The 21,412-nt window shown below is 37.2% G+C and overlaps 3 protein-coding genes across 6 annotated transcripts; 2 read left to right on the forward strand and 1 right to left on the reverse strand.

Moving 5' to 3' along the window:
* The first annotated feature begins 1,896 nt into the window (after positions 1-1,896).
* LOC119985687 (tRNA-dihydrouridine(20) synthase [NAD(P)+]-like) lies at positions 1,897-9,672 on the forward strand. 3 transcript variants are annotated; one of them, XR_005465119.1, is made up of 9 exons: positions 1,897-1,994; positions 2,110-2,215; positions 5,735-5,873; positions 6,459-6,567; positions 6,674-6,810; positions 7,509-7,645; positions 8,544-8,646; positions 8,753-8,880; positions 9,304-9,672. XR_005465119.1 is itself a non-coding variant. In XM_038830008.1 (9 exons), the coding sequence occupies exons 1-9, from the start codon at positions 1,950-1,952 to the stop codon at positions 9,353-9,355; spliced, it is 960 nt and encodes a 319-aa protein (XP_038685936.1). In that variant the 5' UTR covers positions 1,897-1,949; the 3' UTR covers positions 9,356-9,672. The 3 variants fall into 3 exon arrangements, 2 of the variants coding, with proteins under 2 accessions (XP_038685936.1, XP_038685945.1); XM_038830008.1 differs by having other exon boundaries at positions 8,544-8,650; XM_038830017.1 differs by having other exon boundaries at positions 1,909-1,985; positions 8,544-8,650.
* Positions 9,673-10,066: 394 nt separating this feature from the next.
* Positions 10,067-13,516, forward strand: LOC119985674 (protein RMD5 homolog). 2 transcript variants are annotated; one of them, XM_038829994.1, is made up of 3 exons: positions 10,067-10,308; positions 10,408-10,489; positions 12,065-13,516. In XM_038829994.1, the coding sequence occupies exon 3, from the start codon at positions 12,118-12,120 to the stop codon at positions 13,264-13,266; it is 1,149 nt and encodes a 382-aa protein (XP_038685922.1). In that variant the 5' UTR covers positions 10,067-10,308; positions 10,408-10,489; positions 12,065-12,117; the 3' UTR covers positions 13,267-13,516. The 2 variants fall into 2 exon arrangements, with proteins under 2 accessions (XP_038685922.1, XP_038685929.1); XM_038830001.1 differs by lacking the exon at positions 10,408-10,489.
* Positions 13,517-15,946: 2,430 nt separating this feature from the next.
* Positions 15,947-19,037, reverse strand: LOC119993576 (probable E3 ubiquitin-protein ligase EDA40). The gene has a single exon (XM_038840765.1). It carries the CDS (start codon positions 18,478-18,480, stop codon positions 16,345-16,347), a length of 2,136 nt encoding a protein of 711 aa, XP_038696693.1. The 5' UTR covers positions 18,481-19,037; the 3' UTR covers positions 15,947-16,344.
* Between the last annotated feature and the right edge of the window lie 2,375 nt (positions 19,038-21,412).

Genomic DNA, 21,412 nt, shown 5'->3' on the forward strand with positions numbered 1-21,412 from the left:
TTTGATTTTATTTTATCTCATGAATCAACCATTTGTTCAATGGTTAATAACTCTCCCACCTTTTGACGTTGGGTGTTATGTTCTCATGGTTGGGATTCCTTGTATGTGAACCTCATTTCTGATATTATCCATTTAACATGTTTGGGCCACAATCCGTATTTTGAGAGTTATTGAGAAAGAGCACATTGTAATTTCATCATTAAGATTTAATACCGCAACTTGTTGATGTATGAAAGATTGACCGAATCACGTTAAAAAAAAATTTTATTATATTATTATGTGTGATTGATAATACTTGTATATCAAATAAGTCATGATAATCAACCCACCTAGAAATCAACTATTAAGCTTTGTGCTTAAACCACCCAAGTTTCAAACACTTATCCTATGAATAGTGTTCGGATCGGTTTTTTTTCTCATCACTATTCAAACATGTTGTTGTCCCTTGAAACAGTTGGTGGTGTAAAAGATAAAGCCATATTTGGTTGTGATTGATGGGTTCCTTTTTTCTTTTTCTTTTTTTTTCACGGGCTCATTTATGCAGATGGGCTCATCCTGCGGGAAGAGGCAATTTTTTAAGGGCAGTGAAGATGAGATCATGAGAATATATCATGAGAATATTTTAAGATCTTAATTTATTTATTTTTTAACTCCTTTTAGCGTTTGTTAACCAAAGTGACAGTGATTGGTCATTTTCAAGGATGAAACTTCAAAGTCACACATGATCCCTTCACATGAAAAGTGAGATCGAACTGAGGATAACATTCCTTTCCTTTCACTGTTATTTCTTTCTTTCTTTCTTTAGGGTGTAAATAATATAGTAGCTAGCAAGGGGAGGGGATATATGGTAGAGGCTCATTACAAATTTACAATAAGTCTTGTGAGTTTGTGACATTGATGACACAATTAGAGGGATAGGGATTGGTATGGGCAGTGTTTTGTCTTGTTTGAGGGGAGGTGGGATCTGTTTGTTGGAGAAATAAATGCAAAAGCTAATGGTGATGACTGGTGGGCGGGGATCTCCAAACAAGGAGGACATTGGCATTCTCTTATCCATTGAATTCACATATTTTTGCTTTATTCAATGCTCAATACTTTATTATAAACATCACCACCCACTCTGACAAAGATTGGGCTTTGTGGTTGAAAGTAAGAAAAATGACTGAAATGTGAACGCAATTTTTGCAACTAATGTATTTTCCGTGCTAGAGTATCTCTACATACATTCATATCCTCCATCTACGGTTTTATTCTAAGAGATTAACTGGCCTCTCCAACTTGAACCCATAACTTCGTGGAGGTTGAAAAGTGAGTACGAAGTGATGAATTGAAGGCTAAGGGTGTGTTTGAAAATAGTTTTGGTTTTTTGTTTTCAAAAACTGATTTTAAGATTAGATTTTGAAAACAATTTTAAGAAATAATGATGAAAACAAAATTCATTTGTTAGAGGATTCTACACCGAGAAGAGGAAAGATGAAAGAGAAAACAAGAAAGAATTTTACAAAACTTCAAATAACAGTTTTAGTTTTTGAAAACCAAAAACAATTTTCAGTTTTACAAAATAATTTCTAAAAACTTCCACCCAAACGAATTCTCAAAGCAAGCAATTTTTGAAAACAGAAAACTGATTTGGAAATCCTAACCGAACACACTCTAGTTGAATCAATTTTCATGCGCTAAAAATGGCCCCTCTTCTGGATTTTGGAGTTGCCTAAAGTCTCAAAAGCGTAGGCCCAAATTTAGCAATATGTAATAGTTGACTCAGTCATTTTTATTTTTTAAAATATCCTGGACTGAATTGGGCTCTGAAGAATTTATGGACCGCAGCCCACTTTGTTTGCTAGCGATGGCCAATTGGCCATATAGCCAATTAGCCAAATAGGCAAAATTCAAAATATGTATAAACCAGGAAAAAGTAGGAGAGCCTTGACGAGCGTCGTTAGGGGAAGATGGAATACGAGAACAAGCTCGTTCTTGCTCCTATGGTGCGAGTTGTAAGTCTAACAATTCTTTCATCATCGTCACTGTTTCACTTTCCTTTTCAATCATCCTGAAATTCATTGAGATTCAATTAACTTATTAACTCTTTTTTTTGCTTCGTTTCTTTAGGGCACACTGCCGTTCCGGTTGCTAGCTGCTGATTACGGCGCAGACATCACATACGGAGAGGAGATTATCGACCACAAACTTCTCAAATGTGAACGCCAGATAAACGGTGCCATTTTCACTTCCATAAACTACTGCAGTTTCTTTTTTGATGGAATTTCATGGCATAAGCGATGTAATTCGATGCAGCTAGGTTTACGTTAGGTTTTTGAAAAGGGTAAAAGAGGTTTCCAAATCTATTTTACTCTTTGAAACTAATTAATTATAGATATGCTTTTTTTTTTTATAATTTGTAGTAAAGCATTGCTCTCGAACTCGGAGTTGTGAATCTCTAGAGAATACTGTTTATAATGAGTTATTTGTTTTTGTGAAATGGGGCATGTTGTATAAGGCTCTGGAATTTGAAATCAACGGTGTTGCAGATTGTTCAAATCCACTATAGAAATGGTAAATTAAAAGACCTCCTCAGTTCACTATGGAGGAGTTTGTGGATGCATTGAAAACGGGTACTGATTTCGTGGTTCTATTATTGAGAAAATTCCTGCACAAATTTTTGTAATTACTAATTTGGAAAGGGGCTATGGAGGTCTGAGGTGTGAAAGAACCAATGGCAGAAAGAGAAGCCACAGAAGTCTGAAAGATAATATAGTTGCTCTTCGAGTTGGATTTTAAAGTACAGGTAGCTTAAAATTTCTTTGGTTTGTGGGGATTACTTTGGAAACCTTTATATAGAGGGGTTGTTTTGAGATGTGTATGTCCTCCCCTACTTCTACCACCTACTTGAGTTGATGGTTTGACTTTCCTATACCCCAGTTTAAGGAATAGATGAAGAATTGAAGATAAAGAATGGTATCTTCACTTGTAAGGATTTTGTCATGGATTTGCCTAATTTTTTCTGCTCCATAGTATGTTGCTAGTTTACTAATTTGATCCTTGAAATTTGAGGGTTGCTTAGCAATGACATATCTTTGCTCAGGCATCTAATATTACATTGGAAAACCCAGTGAAACCTCTGGTCACATCAATGCACTGCATTTTAATGAAAATCTCCTCTCCTTTGAATAGCTATTTTTGTTTACCTGATGGAGTATTTTGAACAAGTAGTGAGGAGATAAAAGGTTTAGAGTGCACCGTTAGTCAGGATTTCTTTTTGAAGAATTCTTTTTTGGAATGCAAAAGGGAATTTTACTAAGGAATATTAAGGAGCTCTAAGTGAGTGCAAGCTAAAGAAGAAGACCACATAGAGAAAACAAAAAGAAAGAAGTTTGGTTACATTAAGACCACGAATTTCAAAGAGATTGTTGCTCTGTCTTGAAAACCAGAATTTGGTCTTGGGATGCCCGTTATTGATGAACTTGGCTAGCTCAGTTTCTTTCGTAGAGAAGAGTGTTATTTCTATCCAATCATACTAACGAGCAAGTAATGATAGGGATAATTTGCGAAAGTTTCCTTTTGGGTCTACCCTTACAAGGTAAACTCCAAACCTTCAACTACGTAGTTAAATTTTCACCCATTAGCTAATTCTTTATAGTTTAAATTGTATCGCTTATTTTGTTGTTCTAGCTACAGTGCAATAAAAATCTGGTTAATAGATTCTGACGCAGCATGGGTTGAATGTAGGTCGGTGTTTAACATTTATATATTACCGCAAGGATAAGATTTGGTCGTGGAATTATGATCCATGCAAACCAGTCCTTGCAGAATTGTCTTACCTATAATTTGATGAAGTGCTCGAGTATGCTCAGGAACTGCACTGTTTTCTCAATATCAATTTTGTTGCCACAATTATGTTGGTCACCTACTACTGACAAGCTATTTAGTTTTGAGATTGGACCTCAACACCTAAATTTGTAGGATTCTGCCTCCCTTTTCTGTGTCTTTTCCTTGGTGGCACAGGTTGGGCCGCACTTTTGATAATGTGAGGATTGAATTTTGTGGTGCTGAATCCAGTTAAGTGTTGGTAGTTATCGGCTTGGATCATTGATCTAATTACAAACAGGACTGGATTTATGGAAATGCTTTATGATGACTCTTAAACAGAACCTTCATAGTGTTTAGCATTGATTCATTGAATTTAGTTGTATCTTTTTCTAAAGCCCTTTGCTGCATAGGTTACCAGCTCCTTATGGTGGAAATATTATATTCAAGGGGAGGATCAGTTCCTAGTCAAATACAAGGATGGACTAAATGGTAATTTCTGCCAAATGGTCAAGAATATGACAATTTGTTACTTTACACATTTCATATGACTGAAGGATATATGGCTTTAACTTTAAAGCAATCCAGTTTTGTAGTCTACTGCCCAATTATCAAATATAATAGAAGCTTGCATTCTTTTCAGTGGCTGGTATGCAACCAGATACACAAAAGTGCTATTGATATTTTTTACACATCAGAGCTTAAGGCCAACTAATTGGTTTTTGTTCTGATGGTGTATGACTAAATAATGCTGGTTTATCGGCCAATGAATCACTGTCTAACTTATCTGTCATGAGAGAAGATAGTGCAGTTGAATTCATTGCGCTATCGCAGAGTTTGTCAAAGACAAAAAATGCTCAATGCTTTGAAATATCAAATATATAGCTGGCATGAGGGAAACAGAAATGCAGTGTGCTTAGCGATGGGTTAGTAGATCTAATTTTAAAACATGTGTTGAGGTAGAAACTAGAAATCCATGTGTGCTAACCTGCCACCTGGATCCATATAATTCTCCTTCGACATTTTTGTATCCAATATAATATGACACTTCCTAGTTGGTTTTTTGTTCTTGATTTGGTTCAGTACTTGTGTGGTATCACATGAAAATTTGGTGCAAAAGAAAGTTGTAAAGCTTATGAAAGGTGGAGAAATACTCAATGCTTGGTAACATATAGAATGGTCATGATGGAAGCTTATAGGTGGTGGGTGCAGTGTATTGTATTTACAATATATTTCTAAAGCTATATATCAATTGTGGAGATTGACATCCATAGAAATTTGATTGGTATAAGGAAGGGAAGGTGATAATGTTGGGTAAGAGGCTTTTATTGAAAGAGCATGAGACCAAGGAGTTTCACATTGTTGAAGATATATGTGTAATTGTTGTATGTCCGATCTAGAGACAAGGCTTTGTGTAACTTATAAGAATCATTAACTCAAAGTTTCATTACTGTTTTCAACCTTCATTGGTATCAGTTTTTAGGTTACCTCTGTATGCTATTGTCATGTTATTTTGGGGGAAGGAGGTAAAGCTTTAAGATCCTCTTTTCCCCTTAATTTGATCTGGCAGATTCAAAACAGACAAAAGAATAAAGTTCAATGAGGTGTACCTTTGTCTCCTTGAAGTTATTTTTCTCTGGGCAAGATGATTTTACTAAATAACTTTCAAATTTGCCATTCTTGTGTAAGGTACAGCCGTACAGGTGCTTCGTATTGGGACTATGATTGGGCCTCCTGTTGTCTCCGGTTCCCAAATTTCTGATAGAAAATAAATTTTGGAAAAACATTCATTTTTAAGAAAAGTTTATCATTTCCCCCACTTCTTCTTCGAATAAGACTAGTAATGTTGAGTGGAGCTTCTCGATAACTTTGGTCTTGCTTGTTTGCTTTACAATCTCAGGAAACTGAATATTTCTTCTTCGTTTCCCAGAATGCATCAATACCACTGACTTTGTGGAGAAAGGGACAGGGAATGTCATTTTCAGAACCTGCCATCTTGAAAGAAATCAAGTAGTATTTCAAATGGGCACTTCTGATGCTGTGAGGGCTCTAACTGCTGCTCAGATGGTGTAAGTTCATTATGTCATTTGATTTCTGTTCAATTATTGTGTTGAAAACAGGAATGAACAGAATAAGCATGTACAACTTTAAGATATTTGTGTGGCAGTGAGAAGAATTAGAAAAATTCAAATAGGAGATGGGAAAAAAAAAAAGAGAGGAGAGAAGACGAAAAAGACATAGATTGAAGTAAAAAGATAAGGAATTGCGGAGAGTTTAGCTCCGCATAGGATTGAATGGCAAAGGGGAGTCCACGTAGTGGATTCAAATTGATTTCTCTTATGGATTCTTGTCGCCCATCCCATATTCAAATGTTTTGATGATGATGAAAGCAAGAATAACTATTGTCATTTCAGCAATGTTATCTATTTTGTAAATTATTGGTGTTTTCAGCTTCAATTTTTTTTCTATCAATATGACTTGGAGCGACAACCAATTTACCTTTGTCATATAAGGTTTGCAATGATGTTTATTTTGTTGTAATCAATTTGAATCGATTTCCATGTCCAAATTCTGGTGTTACTTCTTCTAGAAATTTAAAGACAATGACAGGCGTTTCATTTAAATTCTATTTGACCGAAAATTTCCACCATCAGGTGTAAAGATGTTGCAGCATTGGATATCAATATGGGTTGCCCCAAGTCATTTTCTGTAAGTGGAGGCATGGGAGCTGCATTGTTGAGTAAGCCAGAGCTCATCCATGATGTATGCAATGCAAAGTCTTAAAAATAGCATTTTCTTTTCACCCTTTTCATCCCTCTTTCCTTTACAGCTTCTAGTTACCCCCTCATTTTGTATCAATCTTGCTCAGATTTTGACGACATTGAAGAGGAACTTGGACTTGCCAGTGACGTGTAAAATTCGTCTATTAAAATTGTCTCAGGATACAGTGGAACTGGCTAGGCGAATAGAAAAGACAGGTGTTTCTGCTATTGCAGTCCATGGAAGGTAGCCTCTATTTTACGCATTTTTCTTCTGGACCTATATTTTGGCTTGATTTTATTGTTTACCTTTACCCAAGGGTTGTACAGGATATTAAGATGTGAGATATTTGTGGATGCTTTCAATGTTTATGATTGGTTATATATGGATCTCGCTAATCAAATAATTTAGGCTATGTGGAATCTTTTCCAGCTAATCTAATTAACTAAACTCAAGAAAGCATTGAACCCCAGCTGACAAGTTTGTGCTAGTCCATTTGAAATAAGGTGTTTTTTGAATGCAAAACGAGATTTATTAAGGGGCACCAAGGGTTTGCCAACCCAAAGAACAATTACAGTTCATCTTATTTCAACTTTTGAAATAGGAGTTAATTAGGTTATTGGGTACTAAAGCTTATGGCCAATTCGTTTATGGATGAACTGTTGGTTATGTCTAAAGATCAAAACCATCTGCCATCTTCCTACTCTGATGTTGTTGGTGATAATTTTTTAAAGACTCTGGTGAACCTTAGCTCTTTTGTTTCTTCTATTGATTCTACTTTCCTAAGGGAGAAATTTCTATGCTTTCATCTTCTGAATGATACTATACATAGCTATCTTCTGCTTCAAAAAAGACATGTTCATATTTCTACACCCTTTTTTCTTACAAGGATGGGTCCTTTTTTGCACCCGTTAATTGACTTGCAATAATTTTTCATATTGTAGAAAAGTCGCAGATAGACCGAGGGATCCTGCTAAATGGAGTGAGATTGCTGACATCGTAGCTGCATTATCTATTCCAGTTATTGCGAATGGTGATGTCTTTGAGTTTGAAGATTTTCAACGAATTAAATTTGCAACAGGTAGCTAGGGCATTCTTTATATATGGTCAATCATTCTCTTTTCTCCATTCATTTATCTAGTACATCAATAATTGACTTAGCTTTAGAATGCTGATTGGTATATGTTTTTCTTTCCTGAATTTGATAAATAAGATGATACCATATTATTGTATGCATATGTTTATATTGTACTTTAGGGATCCGATCAGTCTTAAGTCTGGGTAAAGGAGGAATGTTGCAATGGGTTGGCCTGTATGCTGTATAAGATTTTACCGTACATTTTGACATGAATCCAAAAGAGAAATTTGTTATTGGTGCTCTCACAAATTTTGATGATGATGGGATTTTTATACTAGCTGAATCAATTGTCTAAAATTGGAAAAATGCAACTATTTTGCTTACATCATTGGTAATGTCACTGGCGTCAAGGGTGGGAATGGTTGTCGGATCATATGAGAATTGATACTTTTTTTTGGTTCTGAATAATAAACAGAGTTGTAGAATGTAGATAGTGCCATTTTTTAGTTTCTACTTTTTATATCTTAAAAGAACATGAATATTTTGAAATCTGTAGCTGCAGACCTCAAACTTTCGTACAAAACATACAGGTAAACTGTTTCCTGCTTTGTTTTCAGGATGGAGTCGTAGTATCTATAGGTGGTATTTGAGACATGCTCGCTCTTCGTTCTTTGTTTCATCCTTTTGAACCGGATAACCATATCTGAAATTAAACCATGAGATCTAAACTTCTCTATCATTTAAGCGCTTGAGATATTGTAGGGCCATAGAGTTTGTCCTCTCTTTCTGGCAGAAACCAAGATGTATCTTTCTAGCAGTAACAAGTATGTTTTTTTGCATGTGCTGCATAGTTTCAATTAATGAGCTCAGTTTTTTATATTTTGTGCTGATTCTCTTCAAGGTGCCTCGTCAATTATGGTTGCAAGGGGGGCCCTTTGGAATGCTTCGATTTTCTCTTCTGGGAACAAAGTACACTGGGAAGATGTAAAAAGAGAGTATGTGAGGAAGGTATTTTTTTTCTCCGGCGACTAATTAATAGCTATGTTAACCACAATCTAGCAAGTCATGTTTGAAAGTCTGGTGCTTACAAGCTTTGTACTTCGATTCCAGAGCATCTTATGGGATAATGATATCAAAAGTACAAAGCACACGCTGAAGGAAATGATAATGCATTATTCTTCCCTTGGACTCCCAGAGGGCAAGGCTGTTATTAAATCGGAAACTTTAACAGATATAGCGTAAGTTTGATCTTATATTGTTTGAGATTGGCTTGAATTCAAGTTTGTCGGTAATAATCAGTATACTTGAAAATTCATTAGAAAGAACTTTGAAGCTAATACTTGAACTCTAAATTGTGCTTCAATTGTTTACTTGCAATTTTATAGTTGAAACTTGAAAGCATGTCAGTCTATTTTCGTTCCTTTACTCTTTACTCCAATATCGTTGACGTTGACACTATTTCAACCACGAATTGGAGCCTTAAGTTATTGGAGCCTGCCCCCAATCATTTGTTTAAGATAAAAAGTACCCCTTTTCTTTATGTATATTAGCCTAGTTCTTGCTTTCATATGTGTGTGGCTTTGAGTTGGTTAACTGCATTGGGGTTTTCCATTTTATGTGGTTACTACCCTTATGCTTGGACTGTCTGAATGATCTTTCAGGCGGCTTTATGGGGAGGAAAGGTACTATCAGCTGGTCAATGGAAGGAGATGATTGCTTACGTATTTGATCATAAAAGTTGACATTGGCTAGATTGAGTTCAACTAAATTATGTGTTGAAATTTTGTTTGTTTCTAGCCATTAAAATGTTGTAGAGTAAGACTAGTTTTTTTTTTTTTTTAATTAAACATGGGAATCTGTAATCATTACCCATGGATCTGCGCAATAGGATCTTTAACCACATGTCGTTCAAGTGCACTGGTTTGCAATAGGGATTGAGCCCACAACCTTGAGAAGACGATAATGTAATATTGCCTTTTTCCATGTTTAAAATTGCTTTATTCGGATTATTATTATTTTTCTGAGGATGATAAACTGGTTTATACGGTGAAGATGATAAATTTGTTTGTTTGTTTTTCAATTTCTCTAAACTCTCTTGAAAAGGTTTTGCACATGATCTGGAAATTTTCTTTCGAGTTACAACAATTGTGCAGGGGCAAGATGACGCTCTGTACAAATGAAATAAAACTAGTACCCTATTTTTTCAGTTGGAACTTGAGTCTGCTATAAATTATTACATTCTTAGTTTCTCACATACTCCCCTATTTCTTAAGACAATGACAGCCATTTATATTAATTTTCCTTTTCTTTTAACTCTGTAAAGGAGGCCACATCCATTTCTTATTTTTGTTGCTTTGTGACTGAAACTTACATTTTGAATTATCGTCACTTAATCATTGATCATGATCATTATAAATTTACAAAAATAATATAAATATTTGTAGAATTCAGGAAAATGAAAATCATTACTTCCTCCTCCTACCTCTCGCTTTCGCCTTCTCTGGCTGTCTTTGCTCTCTCGCGAGTTCTTCCTCAGCTTTATCCTCTCCTTTAAGACGTACGCAGGAATTCTAGTCCCAATCCACATCCTTTCTTGGTTTTTCTCGACTTTCTTCCCATCTTCGGCCGACGGAGGAGTTGCTGTCCACTTACAGGATAAAATACAGGTATGTACATGTTAGCTTGGTCTTCAGTTTTGTACGATTTCTTTGCAGATCTGTCGACAACCATGAGCTTAAAAAGAGATATTGAAATCGGTGCATTAGGGACTTTGTTGGCTTTCTGATACCTGCCATATTGAATGGAATTTGACATTTCTAAATTTGCGAGACAGAAATTCATGTAGAGGTATTTGAGCATATTTTGCTTCAACTGATATTTGATTGCATTCTAGATACCTGTTCTTTCTTAAGGAAATTGGCTGCGTGAAAATTTGGGAGAACTGTATGTGAATGATTCAAATATGTTGTATTCGTTGTTTTATTATAGTAGTAAAGGCGAGCCCCATGGCCTTGTGGTAAGATTGTCTCACAACGAAATCCTGGAACTGCCGCACTTCATTAATGCTGGCCGGGTGAGGTTGGATACTGGATACATCTTTCCATTCTCCAACTCTTTGTCCACTATGGGAGCCTTGTGCACAGTGCTTCCTTAACCATCCTGCCACATTTTACCTTATTTATTATGGTAGTGTTGGTTTTCGTTTTCTTGAGATCATCTTTGTCTCACCACATATGAAGAATGTTGCTTGAAGCTTTGGCTCTGCCCTCTGGAGCTACTAGATTTTTATCTTTGAAATAATATTGGGCTTTTAGGTTCTTGACGCTGTATGTGACTCTCTTGCTGTTGAATACATGTTTACTAACCATATCTATCAGTTAGTCAAGCAACTGAGTTTTTATACTGTGCCACAAAATTATTGTATCTGGTTGATTCTGCCAACTTCAGCATGATAAGCCTGATAATGCACAACATAGGGACACTACTGTATTTATGTGAAAAAGAAAGCTGTTGAAAATAGTTAAGGGGAATATGGATGGTAAGGGATTGATGGGAGTTCAGTATGAGACTGGATTGAATAGTGAAAAATAATTCAAATAGTGGACTTCTAATAATTTTTTATCAAGTATAGCAAATCTCAAATATTTTGGATTGAGGCCTTGATAAAGATGAAAATGATGCTGATTATTGTTATAATTTCGCAAAGTTTTTTAAATGTGATGCCATACACATCCTTTTGTTATGCTTAGAGTGAACGTAAATTTGAGTAATAGCAATGAGATTCCTCAGTATCGTGCTAAGAACAGCTAGGATTTCCAGTAGAAGATGCCATTCGTTTGATGAGAAATAAAAATGAATATCGAAAATTTGAGTGGCTGAAGATGAAGCAGCGACATTCGAAGTTTCAATCAGTTCTTGCCAACATCCATGCCAGGAAATTAAGAAAATAAATTCGGTAGCCCAAACAAGATGTCCAATAAGAACATCCATGCCCAGACCTATAAACTATTCATTCCAAAAGGATTAAATGAATAATAGATTTAATTTTTTGTATATTTATGTTTGGATGATGCTGAACCTGGGACAGTAAACTGAATCCAGTAACAAAATGGCATTGATAAAGTACTTTTAACTTGTTCTTGTTCTTACATACTTGTTTCTATGATCATTAGTCACTTGTTCTTTTTGTTTTTTAGCCACTGTTATCATATGAAAATGAAAATCAAAGGCATTGTCATTTCTTGTTTGATCCTCTTGTCATTGTCTCTTTAGTTTGAGATTGAGTGCGAAGTTGCTTTGAGTGTACTGTTACCTCTCAAAATATTTTTAAAAAAGGTGATTTGCTCGTTGCCTAGGGTGAAGAAAGTTTTACAACCTTAATAAAATTCAAGTTTAGTTGACGTTTATAATCCCCTTTTGCAGGTGCTCTCCCAGTTTCTCTCTTGTAATTACTGATACTTGGAACGGAATTGAAAATGGATATGAATCCCATTAAGGATGTTTTTGATCGTGTCACAAAGAAGCAAAAGCTGTCCATTTCTAAAAACCAAGAAGTGATTGACCAGATCATCCAAGAAATTGAAAGGGAAATAGGAGCAATACAGTCAGACTCTCCACTTGATCCTAAATCTGTCCTTGCTGAGCTTAAGACAAAGTTACAAGAAATTGCCCCACTCAGTCAACTGGAAGGCCCACAGAAGAAACTGAACATAGCACTCAGCAAGTATCCAAAGCAGATTGAGAAATCCTTCAGCCCAGATATATCAAAGGCATATAGAAATGTTGAATTTGACACCCACATCGTTAATGAAATTATTGCCAGCCATTTCTACAGGCAGGGGTTATTTGAGATTGGTGACTGCTTTATAAATGAGACTGGAGAACCAGAAAGTGCTAATGCTACGAGATGCCTTTTCTCAGAAATGTATCAGATACTTGAAGCCATGAAGACTAAGAACCTTGAGCCTGCACTAAAGTGGGCTGCCACCAACTCGGATAAGCTGCAAGAAAACAAGTCAGACCTTCAGCTAAAACTCCACCACTTGCAGTTCGTAGAAATACTACAAAAGCAAAGCAGAAGCGAAGCTCTTCTCTATCTCAGAACTCACATAACTCCTTTTGCTACCAATCATATGGCCGAAATCCAGAAGCTAATGGCTTGTCTTCTGTGGGTTGGTAAGCTCGATAACTGCCCATATCCCGGGTTACTGTCATCAGGCAATTGGAACACGGTGGCTGAGGAGCTAACCTGGCAGTTCTGCAATCTTTTGGGGCAGCCTTCTGACTGCCCATTGAGTGTAACAATAGCGGCTGGGGTTCAAGGGTTGCCACCTCTTCTGAAGTTTATGACTGTCATGTCGGGCAAAAAACAGGAATGGCAGACAATGAAGCAGCTTCCAGTTCCGGTGGAGCTGGATCGGGAGTTCCAGTTCCATTCCATCTTTGTATGCCCAGTATCTAAGGAACAATCGACTGATGACAACCCACCAATGTTGATGCCTTGTAGCCATGTGCTATGCAAGCAATCAATCAATAAGATGTCAAAGAATGGCACCAAAACTTTTAAGTGTCCTTACTGTCCATCCGATATTGATGCGGCACAATGTAGGCCGATGTTTTTCTGATGTTAAACCTAATATGTGCATTTGGTTGTCAGAAGATTTTCTGTTGCTGAATGTTGTGTAGAAAGAAACTAGTCTCATGTAGCCAAGGCCACGGTGATGGTAGCGAAAGCCCTTGTGTTGTTGTGTCTCATTTGTTGATGCATTTGTTGTAAATAAAATTCTCAATTCTTTTCACATTTTGATGGAAAGTGAAGTCAGCTGCTTCGCCAGTTATAAAGGAAAGCAGGCATGCTCTGACTCGCTCTTGGTACAGCAGGTCTTGAATTTGTTAGCTAGGCAAGGCAAGCTATGCAATGCCATTGCCGCATTGCGTTTGGTGTTTCTGGGTAGGGCAGAAGCCCAACTCGCAGTTTTATTCTGTATTGGGCCTTTAGATGGACTATTTGTTCTCAATTTGGTAGTACAGATTAGGAGAAGACGCATTGCTTCCAATTGGCATAAAATTCACAATTTTATATGTGCAATCATAATCACTACTTGCACCTTTATCATTTATGTATGGATTTTTGGATCTAAATTGGAAAACAAAAGGTCTGCACTCATTACCACCACTGAAAAGCTTTCTACCAAAAAGTGTTGCACAATTTGAGGAGAAATCATCAGTATCCCCTAAAAGTGAAGTACAGAGCTTCTGAAAAATTGAATCAGCAGAGACCCCTTTTAAGCTTGGGTTTTAATGCCACTCCTTTTCCTCTCTATCACACAGATTAAGCTTCAAAGGTCTTCAAAGTTCACCCACCAACCCCACCTTATTTTTCTCTGTCATTTGTAAATTGTACACAAAAGAGGAGTCTCATTGGTGAAGAAGAAGAAGAAGAAAGCTTATTAATTTCATTGTAAATGTGGTCCTGAGGTCTGACCCATGTGACCATACTTGCATTCGAGTTAAAGGGTACCATAATTAGGCTTTAACTATGTGCTTAGCAGCTACTTAGCTATTAATTTGTAACCCAAGTAATCAGGGATGTTTCCTTGGATCACGTGCTATCCATGTGAGTTCCATATCAAGTTTTCTTTCAAGGAGATCTAATCCTGCTTTGTCTTGTTAGGTTGAGAGCCATCATTAGCATCATTTGAAATCAAATGCTAACTAAAATTTGGGAGAAAATAATTTAATTTTAAGACTTATATCTCATATCAATCATTCTCAATCAACAAAACTCCTTTAAGGATAAAACCGTGTAGATTTTAGTCGAGTGAATAATACCTCTTTGAATTATTTGGGTTGAAAATTTCTTCCAGCAATTGGTATGCATCATATATATTGGAGATTGATGCCATTCCCTTTTACAGCTAGGGGCAATTCAATTGTAGTATTGCTTTTTATTTTTACTATTATTTTTGCGACTCAAAAACATCATAATTATATAGACAATTAGAGACACCCACTACCCTAACCAAATCAACCATATTATCATTACTCTTTTTTTTAAATGCGAGTGAAAGTATGTTTTCTTTGTTTGCAGCTTACCACCTTCGCAAAAAACAATTTCTAGAGAAATTGTGACAACCTTTTTGGGTAGTGGATGGATCTTCACCCTCTAGTATATCTTTTCAAGTGTTGTGATGAGTAGGAGGCTCTCTTTGTCTCTCTTTCTTTGACCTCTTCGTTTGTTTTTGTTGTTTATAACCGGCCACATCTCATTTAGTGCGCAACACACAAAAGAGACACAACGAAGTGAGGCAATCATGCTCAGGTGTGTATACATTGAACAATGCCAAAACACTGATAATAACTCGGTTTGGAAAACAATTTGAGATTTAATGTATATTCTATTATATATTCTCGTTTTAGAATGCTAGCATATATGTTGTCTAAAATTCTATAACAAATTACATGAAATGGCATTATGCTAATCAATATCTTTTAGAATGTTGTTCTAACAATATTTATGCTATTCAAAATGTTGTCACAAATTACATGAAATGTCATTATGCAACTTCGAAATATGATTTTACTAAAGTAGCATAGAAGCTACATCAAATGGCTTTCCAAACGGAACCTAAGACTTATTAAATTTTATTAGAAAACAACACATGAAGTTATGAAAAGTGAGAAAATAATTACATCAAAATATCAAATCATATACTTAAGTGGGGAAACCATGCTATTATATATGATCCCACTTGTTTGGCTGATGATTAACCTTAAATCTCTTAGGATTCCCTTCTCTAACATACAAAATGCATTAGAGATAAACCCATTTCAAAATATTTAGTGAGCATCCACAATGGCCACTCTTGTGCCCACACTCCATACACCTCATTCCTTGTACATCTATTGGTTTATCAATTGTTATACTCTAATAAACCCATAGTGAACACTCTTGAGCCAACGCTCCAAATATTAATCGGTTGAGTGCATCTCGCAATAGAAGAAACGAAAAGTAAGGCAAGAGAGATACTATGAATGATGTGGTATCGATTAATTGGTTGAATGGGTTCTCCTATAAATATTACTATTCATCAAATTAGAGCCACTCCAAATATTGAGTATGAGTAAAATTCCTAGATGTTTTATTTTCACCTATTGTGGAGCTCTAATACTCAAAAATCTTCATAAGTGCAGTTTTAAATACTTGAAAAGGTGTCCATTGGAGTCGCTCAAAAACACCCACAAGAGCCAAAGCATTCACTATCACTAATACAACTACTACTACATCAATAAACAGCAAAAGACTTCTCTCCATTTTGAAAATTCCTTCACTCAATAATTATAACAATTTGGCATTATCCATTTTGATTGATTGTCTACAGCTGCATCAAATTCACACATAATCCTCCCTCCTAGTAAAGGAATCATCAACCAAACTAGTGCACCTAACCAAACCAGAAAGCAATAATATATACTGTACGGTCAAGAACAGATGAGCAGTAGAGACTACAGACATACAAAAGCCCAATCAAATTTCTTGGTGGGGTTCACTTCCATTATCCATCTTACCCCATAAAGGCCCAACCCGTCTGCTACCGCTTGTCGCTATTAAGGCCCACACCAATCATAATTTTTCTTCCTTTTTTTTAATTTATAATTTATATTTCTCTTGTGTTTTTACAATTTAGGGAAAATAAAATAAATTAAAATCGGGCATTTTCAAAACCGTGCAAATCGCTGACTCTGTTCATGTGCTTCCTCATGATCGCCACTTTAGCCAATCTCTCGGCGGCTCTCCACGCTGATGTCGGCGTTAGGGGCTCCGACTTCTCCTCCATTTGTCCACTCCCTCTATGCCTCTGCTGCTGTTGCGGCGGCGGCTGCTGCCTGCGCCTTTGTAGCTCTACTAGCTCGGCTTCCAAGCCACGTACGTAAAATGAAGCTGAGCTGTCGCTCGACTTCATCAGCAAGGCTCGAGCGGAGGATAGCAAGTGAGAAGCTCCAGATAAATCGTTGTGTTCAATCAATCGCCGGGCCTCGGCTATTGCTCGTGTGGTGAGGTGGAGGTTCCTTAACCGTTGGATGCTTGGAGACGAAGATCGTGCGGTTTGGGGACGAGGTACCAACAGCACTTGCTCTTTTGGACATATCTGCTCTTGTGATGATGGGTCCACAAATGATGATCGAACGGATAGAAAATAGTGGGGCCCAGCTGACGATGCTGGGACCTTTAGCTCGATGAGCAATTCCCTGTCTTCCTCGGCGTAGAGATCCCCGAGCCGTACCGAACCGGGTTTAAGAGATGCGGGTCGCCCCGCTATTGAGTAAACAGCTGCCATCTTGGCCGGCGTTGAATCGGACACGAAGCCTAATCGAAGCCTGAGATCTTGAACCACCACATTTAATAGTCCACTGATACATTTCGACAATGGATCCTGCGGTGGCGGGTGACCGTACTCTCCACCATCTCCAAAACAAACTGCGTGCACGGGGATCTCCAAGGGACCAAAGCGCGTGGACGACACTACCAATGAAGATGAACGGCTATAAGGAACTGATTTAGTGTGGGACCGATCTTCTTGACCGTTGGATAAAATCATGATGCTAGCAACGGAATTCCTCTCTCGCCGATCTTCGAGCACCTTCGCTGCCTTCCTCAGCGCGTCATTCACACTCATCCCTCCTTGACCAGTGCTCGACATCGCTTCCACAATACGACGGGCCGATCGCCGTCCGTCCGCAGTCATTCTCCGAAGCGGCAGCAGCCGCTTCGAGTTTGCCGAGAACGCGATGATCGATAGACGATCCGTCGAAGCGAGAGAGGATATCACTAGTTTCATAGCGCGTTTCATCATCTGCAACTTCTCGCCGATTGTGCTCCCACTCACATCAAGCAGGGTCACCAAATCTGTTGGCGGCCGACGTGTCCCACACGCCTCTGGACACGGTGGTGCTTTAACCTTCAACACCACCACATAAGTTTGGGAACTCTTGTCAGTCGCCAAAACTGCCGACTCCTGCAATAGGCTAAGCTCAATGTTTCTCCCGATTTCGTGATTACTGATTTTCTTCGGAGATGCCAACTGTGTAGGATTCACATAGAATCCTTGAAACTCAGCGTTTTCTTCTCCGTCATCGTTTTCGTTCGATTCCGGGATTGGATTGATTAAATATCCAGGAGATGGAGAACGTAGAGGCTCATCGTCGTCGTAGACTCTCAGATTCTTGGTTTTGACGAGTTCTCTTAGCTCTTGTTTGGGCTCGGTTTTATGGACTTTGCCATGAAGAGCGAGCAAAGGCAGTTCCTGCCAGTGGCTGCTGCAAACAGGGCATACGAGGAGCTGCTGACTCGTCACGTGTGAAGAGATGCAGGGGAAGTGAAATGTATGGGAGCATTCGGCCGTGAAAATGGCCATTCCTTGGCCTGTCTTGACGCTCTGCAAGCAGACTCCACACCTGTTACGGAAACTGGGTTTAAGGAGGGAGAAACTGGAGGGTGATTTGGGAGACGATGGATTGGAGGAATAGAACAATCTGGGGCTCTTTGTTTTCTTACCATTAGTACTTTCTGTTTTACACTGGAGTTTTGGGCTATTGGGTAACGAAGATGTGGGTGTTGAAGTGGTGGTGCTGGCGGCTGTGGCGGTGGTGCGGCAGCGGAGGGTGGGTCTAGAGACCGGTTGCGACTGAAATCGAGGGGTTGATGGGTTGGAGAAAAAACCGAACTTTGAAGTGAATCTAGGGCTCTTGTTGCATTGTTGCTGTTGTTGTTGTGGTTGTTGCTTGTCTCTGTCATTTGGTATGGATGTGCAGAACACCCTTCTCCACCCAGTCACCATTTTTCACAGAAAATCTCTCTTCAATCTCTTAATATTTGGTCTCTTCCTTCAGAGCTATATATGAAAAGACAGAGAGAAGAAAGAAGACGGAGATATGGATTGAGGAAAGAAAGACAAAAGCAGAAGTGGATTAAATCACCTTTCCTATCCTTCCTGGTAGGGATTTTACTGCTAAAACCAAAACCCTGAAAAGCTTTTCTCACTTTCAATCTTATAAATTGAGTAGGTAATGGAATTTACAGGGGAAACTGGCAAGTGGAGGTTTGTTCACCTACAGTAACAAGTCAACGGTTTTTGGTTCTTATCTACACATATATAATTTTATAAATAAACATAATATTATAATAGAAATTTGTCTGGTTTTTTGTGAAATACGGCCACACTGTCACCGACTGGACCGACCTGCATAGCAGAAAGACACCTCCAATGGCTGACATATACGGGGGGTGGGTGTGGTGACCTTGTTAATGGCAGTTTTTGTATCATTCTTTTTCCTTGCTCTATGCAAGTATGATCTTTCTTGGTCTATAAATTTTTTCTTTACTCTCTGTACCAGATTGCATATGTTTTTGTATGCTTTTGTGTGCCTGGCTTTTGTATCACCTAAAAAATGTGAGATCTTATTAGTATTCATATTAGCAATTTTTTGATGGGAATGACTTTGTATTGGGATTTAATTGAGTAGGCAGTCTCTAATCCAAAATAGGTTTTTGTAGTTGAACCATTGAATTAAATTTGCTCATATTAAAATTACCCTCCACTATAATCGTGACAGGTAGAACAAGATGTTGAGCAGATCCCTCAATCGAGGATTGACAAATGCTCACCTCGATTATCGACCAATTAGAGCATATGTGTCCAGCTGATAATAAGACACACTCGAAAAGTCCACATTAAGTGCAATAACTAAAGAGGGAGCAGTCAAGATGCTCCTTTGATACAAACCAAACATTTCGGTGTGGTAAAAATTGGTGATCGAATACCTCGGGGAAATCAAGAGTCCGCAAGGAGACCAACTCCATTTAAGAAATTAATCAAGATGAGATTCACTCTCTCAATTCACCAAAGAATCAAGGAAGATTAGATCTACTCTTATCAAAGTCAAAACTCTTTAACTTGTATAAAAATAGACCTCCAACATTATGTAGAAATATTTTAAACCCTGCATTTTTTACTATTAATTGAGAGAGAGCGCTCCGAAGATCGAATACTCTCAATTGATGATATATATTGATTTGAACGTCGAAGAGATCTCTAAAGAAGACCCTTGAGGACTCCTATAACTCTAGTGTTTTCCCTTGGATAAGTTATCCTCAGCCTAACTGAGGACATTTTCTGACGGCAATTCCATAGCATGATATGTCATCAATAACAATCCAGTTTTGGCCGTCATAACAATTAATGAAAATGGGCTTCCAAAAATTTAATTAATTAATTTGGTATCTCGCCATTTCATTGGTAGGGTCCATTTAGTTGGTAGGGAATTAAATGAGTGGGATCTTCACGATTTTGTGTACGATTGATGGTGAATATATGGGTGATTGATTAATTGGAGTTGATACTTGAAATAATTTTTTAATTGGATTTTATTATTTATGTAAAATAATAATAGAGCACACCAATCCCTAGAGAGTCTCAGAGAAGACTAGAAATAACAGAGTCAGTAGTTGGCAGATCTAATTGACTGATTGATTGTTTGTTCATCTCTCTCTCTTCTTTATTTCTTCAGTCACAATTGGATGAAATGTCATTCTGGATTTTTTTTATCATTCACGGTAAAAAAAGACAAAGTTAATGTATATTTTCAATTAACAATGTGATTGTTGATTAGATTAGCCAAGATATTCAAGCCACCTCTTCTTTCTCTAAAATTTATTCTCAACCAAAATTTGTCTCCTAGTACACATGTAAGGAGGATGAAGAGTAGACCATAACACCTTTTAAGTTTTCCCCTAGTTGGTCGTTCTAGTTTACCATCTTTATTTATTCTGTTCAATAAGAAATACATAAGGTTTCTTCATCACACCATTTCTTATAGAGATGAAATTTGGTTATTCTCCTTCAGCTGTCGTGGATTATTCACGACATCAATTATATTGGTTGTGTTCAAGCGACATATATTTTATGCACAGTGTTTGTAAATTCTTAGGCCACTAACATGGTGGTAGGTGTAACGTTTGCTATTATGGAATGAAGTGTTAGGGTTTAAATCCTTTATAAAAATTTTTTGAAAATATTACAACAAATGACTTCCAACTTTGTATTGATAACATTAATAATTGAAAAGCCTAGTCATGGTTGAATGAACAATACTAATGTCCATTTTTGCCTATAAATCCCATTTTCATCAACCCGCATCTAATGAAGCTCTATATCTTTTTTTGGTAAATAAGTGAGCGAGAATTCGAATTTGGATATCCAATTTGAACATGTCTTGATCACTTCGCATGAGGAATTGTTGGCATTGAAGCTCATAGATAAAGTACTCTTCATTACTATGTAAATGAAGTACTGATATTTTTACTTCTTCTACCATAACCATTCTATATCTTACTCTATATTTTGAGATGGTGGCAAAAAGCCTGAAAATTCATGCACCTAATTAATGAGAGAATGAAATTACAAATAAATAAAATGATCAAAGAGATGAAGATTGTCAGAGCATGTTGAACTGTTGAGATGTTTAATTTCTCATATATATTATTTAATAACCAGTCCATCATCTCAAAATTATTAATATTATGGTATTTATTGAAGATGTTCCCTTGGAGGGATCTTCATCATTCTCGCATATTTATAACTCTAAGCAAAACTTTATTTCAATTTTCTTGACACACTCTTTTCTCATTCAATTGAACTACTTTCCCCAAGGAGCGTCAATAGTTGATTTGACATTTTAACCGTGTTGGCATTGAAAAGGTAAAAATAAAAT

Source organism: Tripterygium wilfordii, chromosome 3, assembly GCF_013401445.1.
Source record: "Tripterygium wilfordii isolate XIE 37 chromosome 3, ASM1340144v1, whole genome shotgun sequence".
Taxonomy (NCBI): Eukaryota; Viridiplantae; Streptophyta; class Magnoliopsida; order Celastrales; family Celastraceae; genus Tripterygium; species Tripterygium wilfordii.

What these genes read in the sequence shown, in the direction of transcription:
- LOC119985687 (XM_038830008.1), top strand. Translation starts at nt 1,950, where the DNA reads ATGGAATACGAGAACAAGCTCGTTCTTGCTCCTATGGTGCGAGTT. An exon ending in CTAACTGCTGCTCAGATGGT is followed by an intron (nt 5,874 to 6,458) that starts GTAAGTTCATTA and finishes TTCCACCATCAG; the next exon opens with GTGTAAAGATGTTGCAGCAT. An exon ending in AAAGAGAGTATGTGAGGAAG is followed by an intron (nt 8,651 to 8,752) that starts GTATTTTTTTTC and finishes CTTCGATTCCAG; the next exon opens with AGCATCTTATGGGATAATGA.
- LOC119985674 (XM_038829994.1), top strand. Translation starts at nt 12,118, where the DNA reads ATGGATATGAATCCCATTAAGGATGTTTTTGATCGTGTCACAAAGAAG.
- LOC119993576 (XM_038840765.1), bottom strand. Translation starts at nt 18,480, where the DNA reads ATGGTGACTGGGTGGAGAAGGGTGTTCTGCACATCCATACCAAATGAC.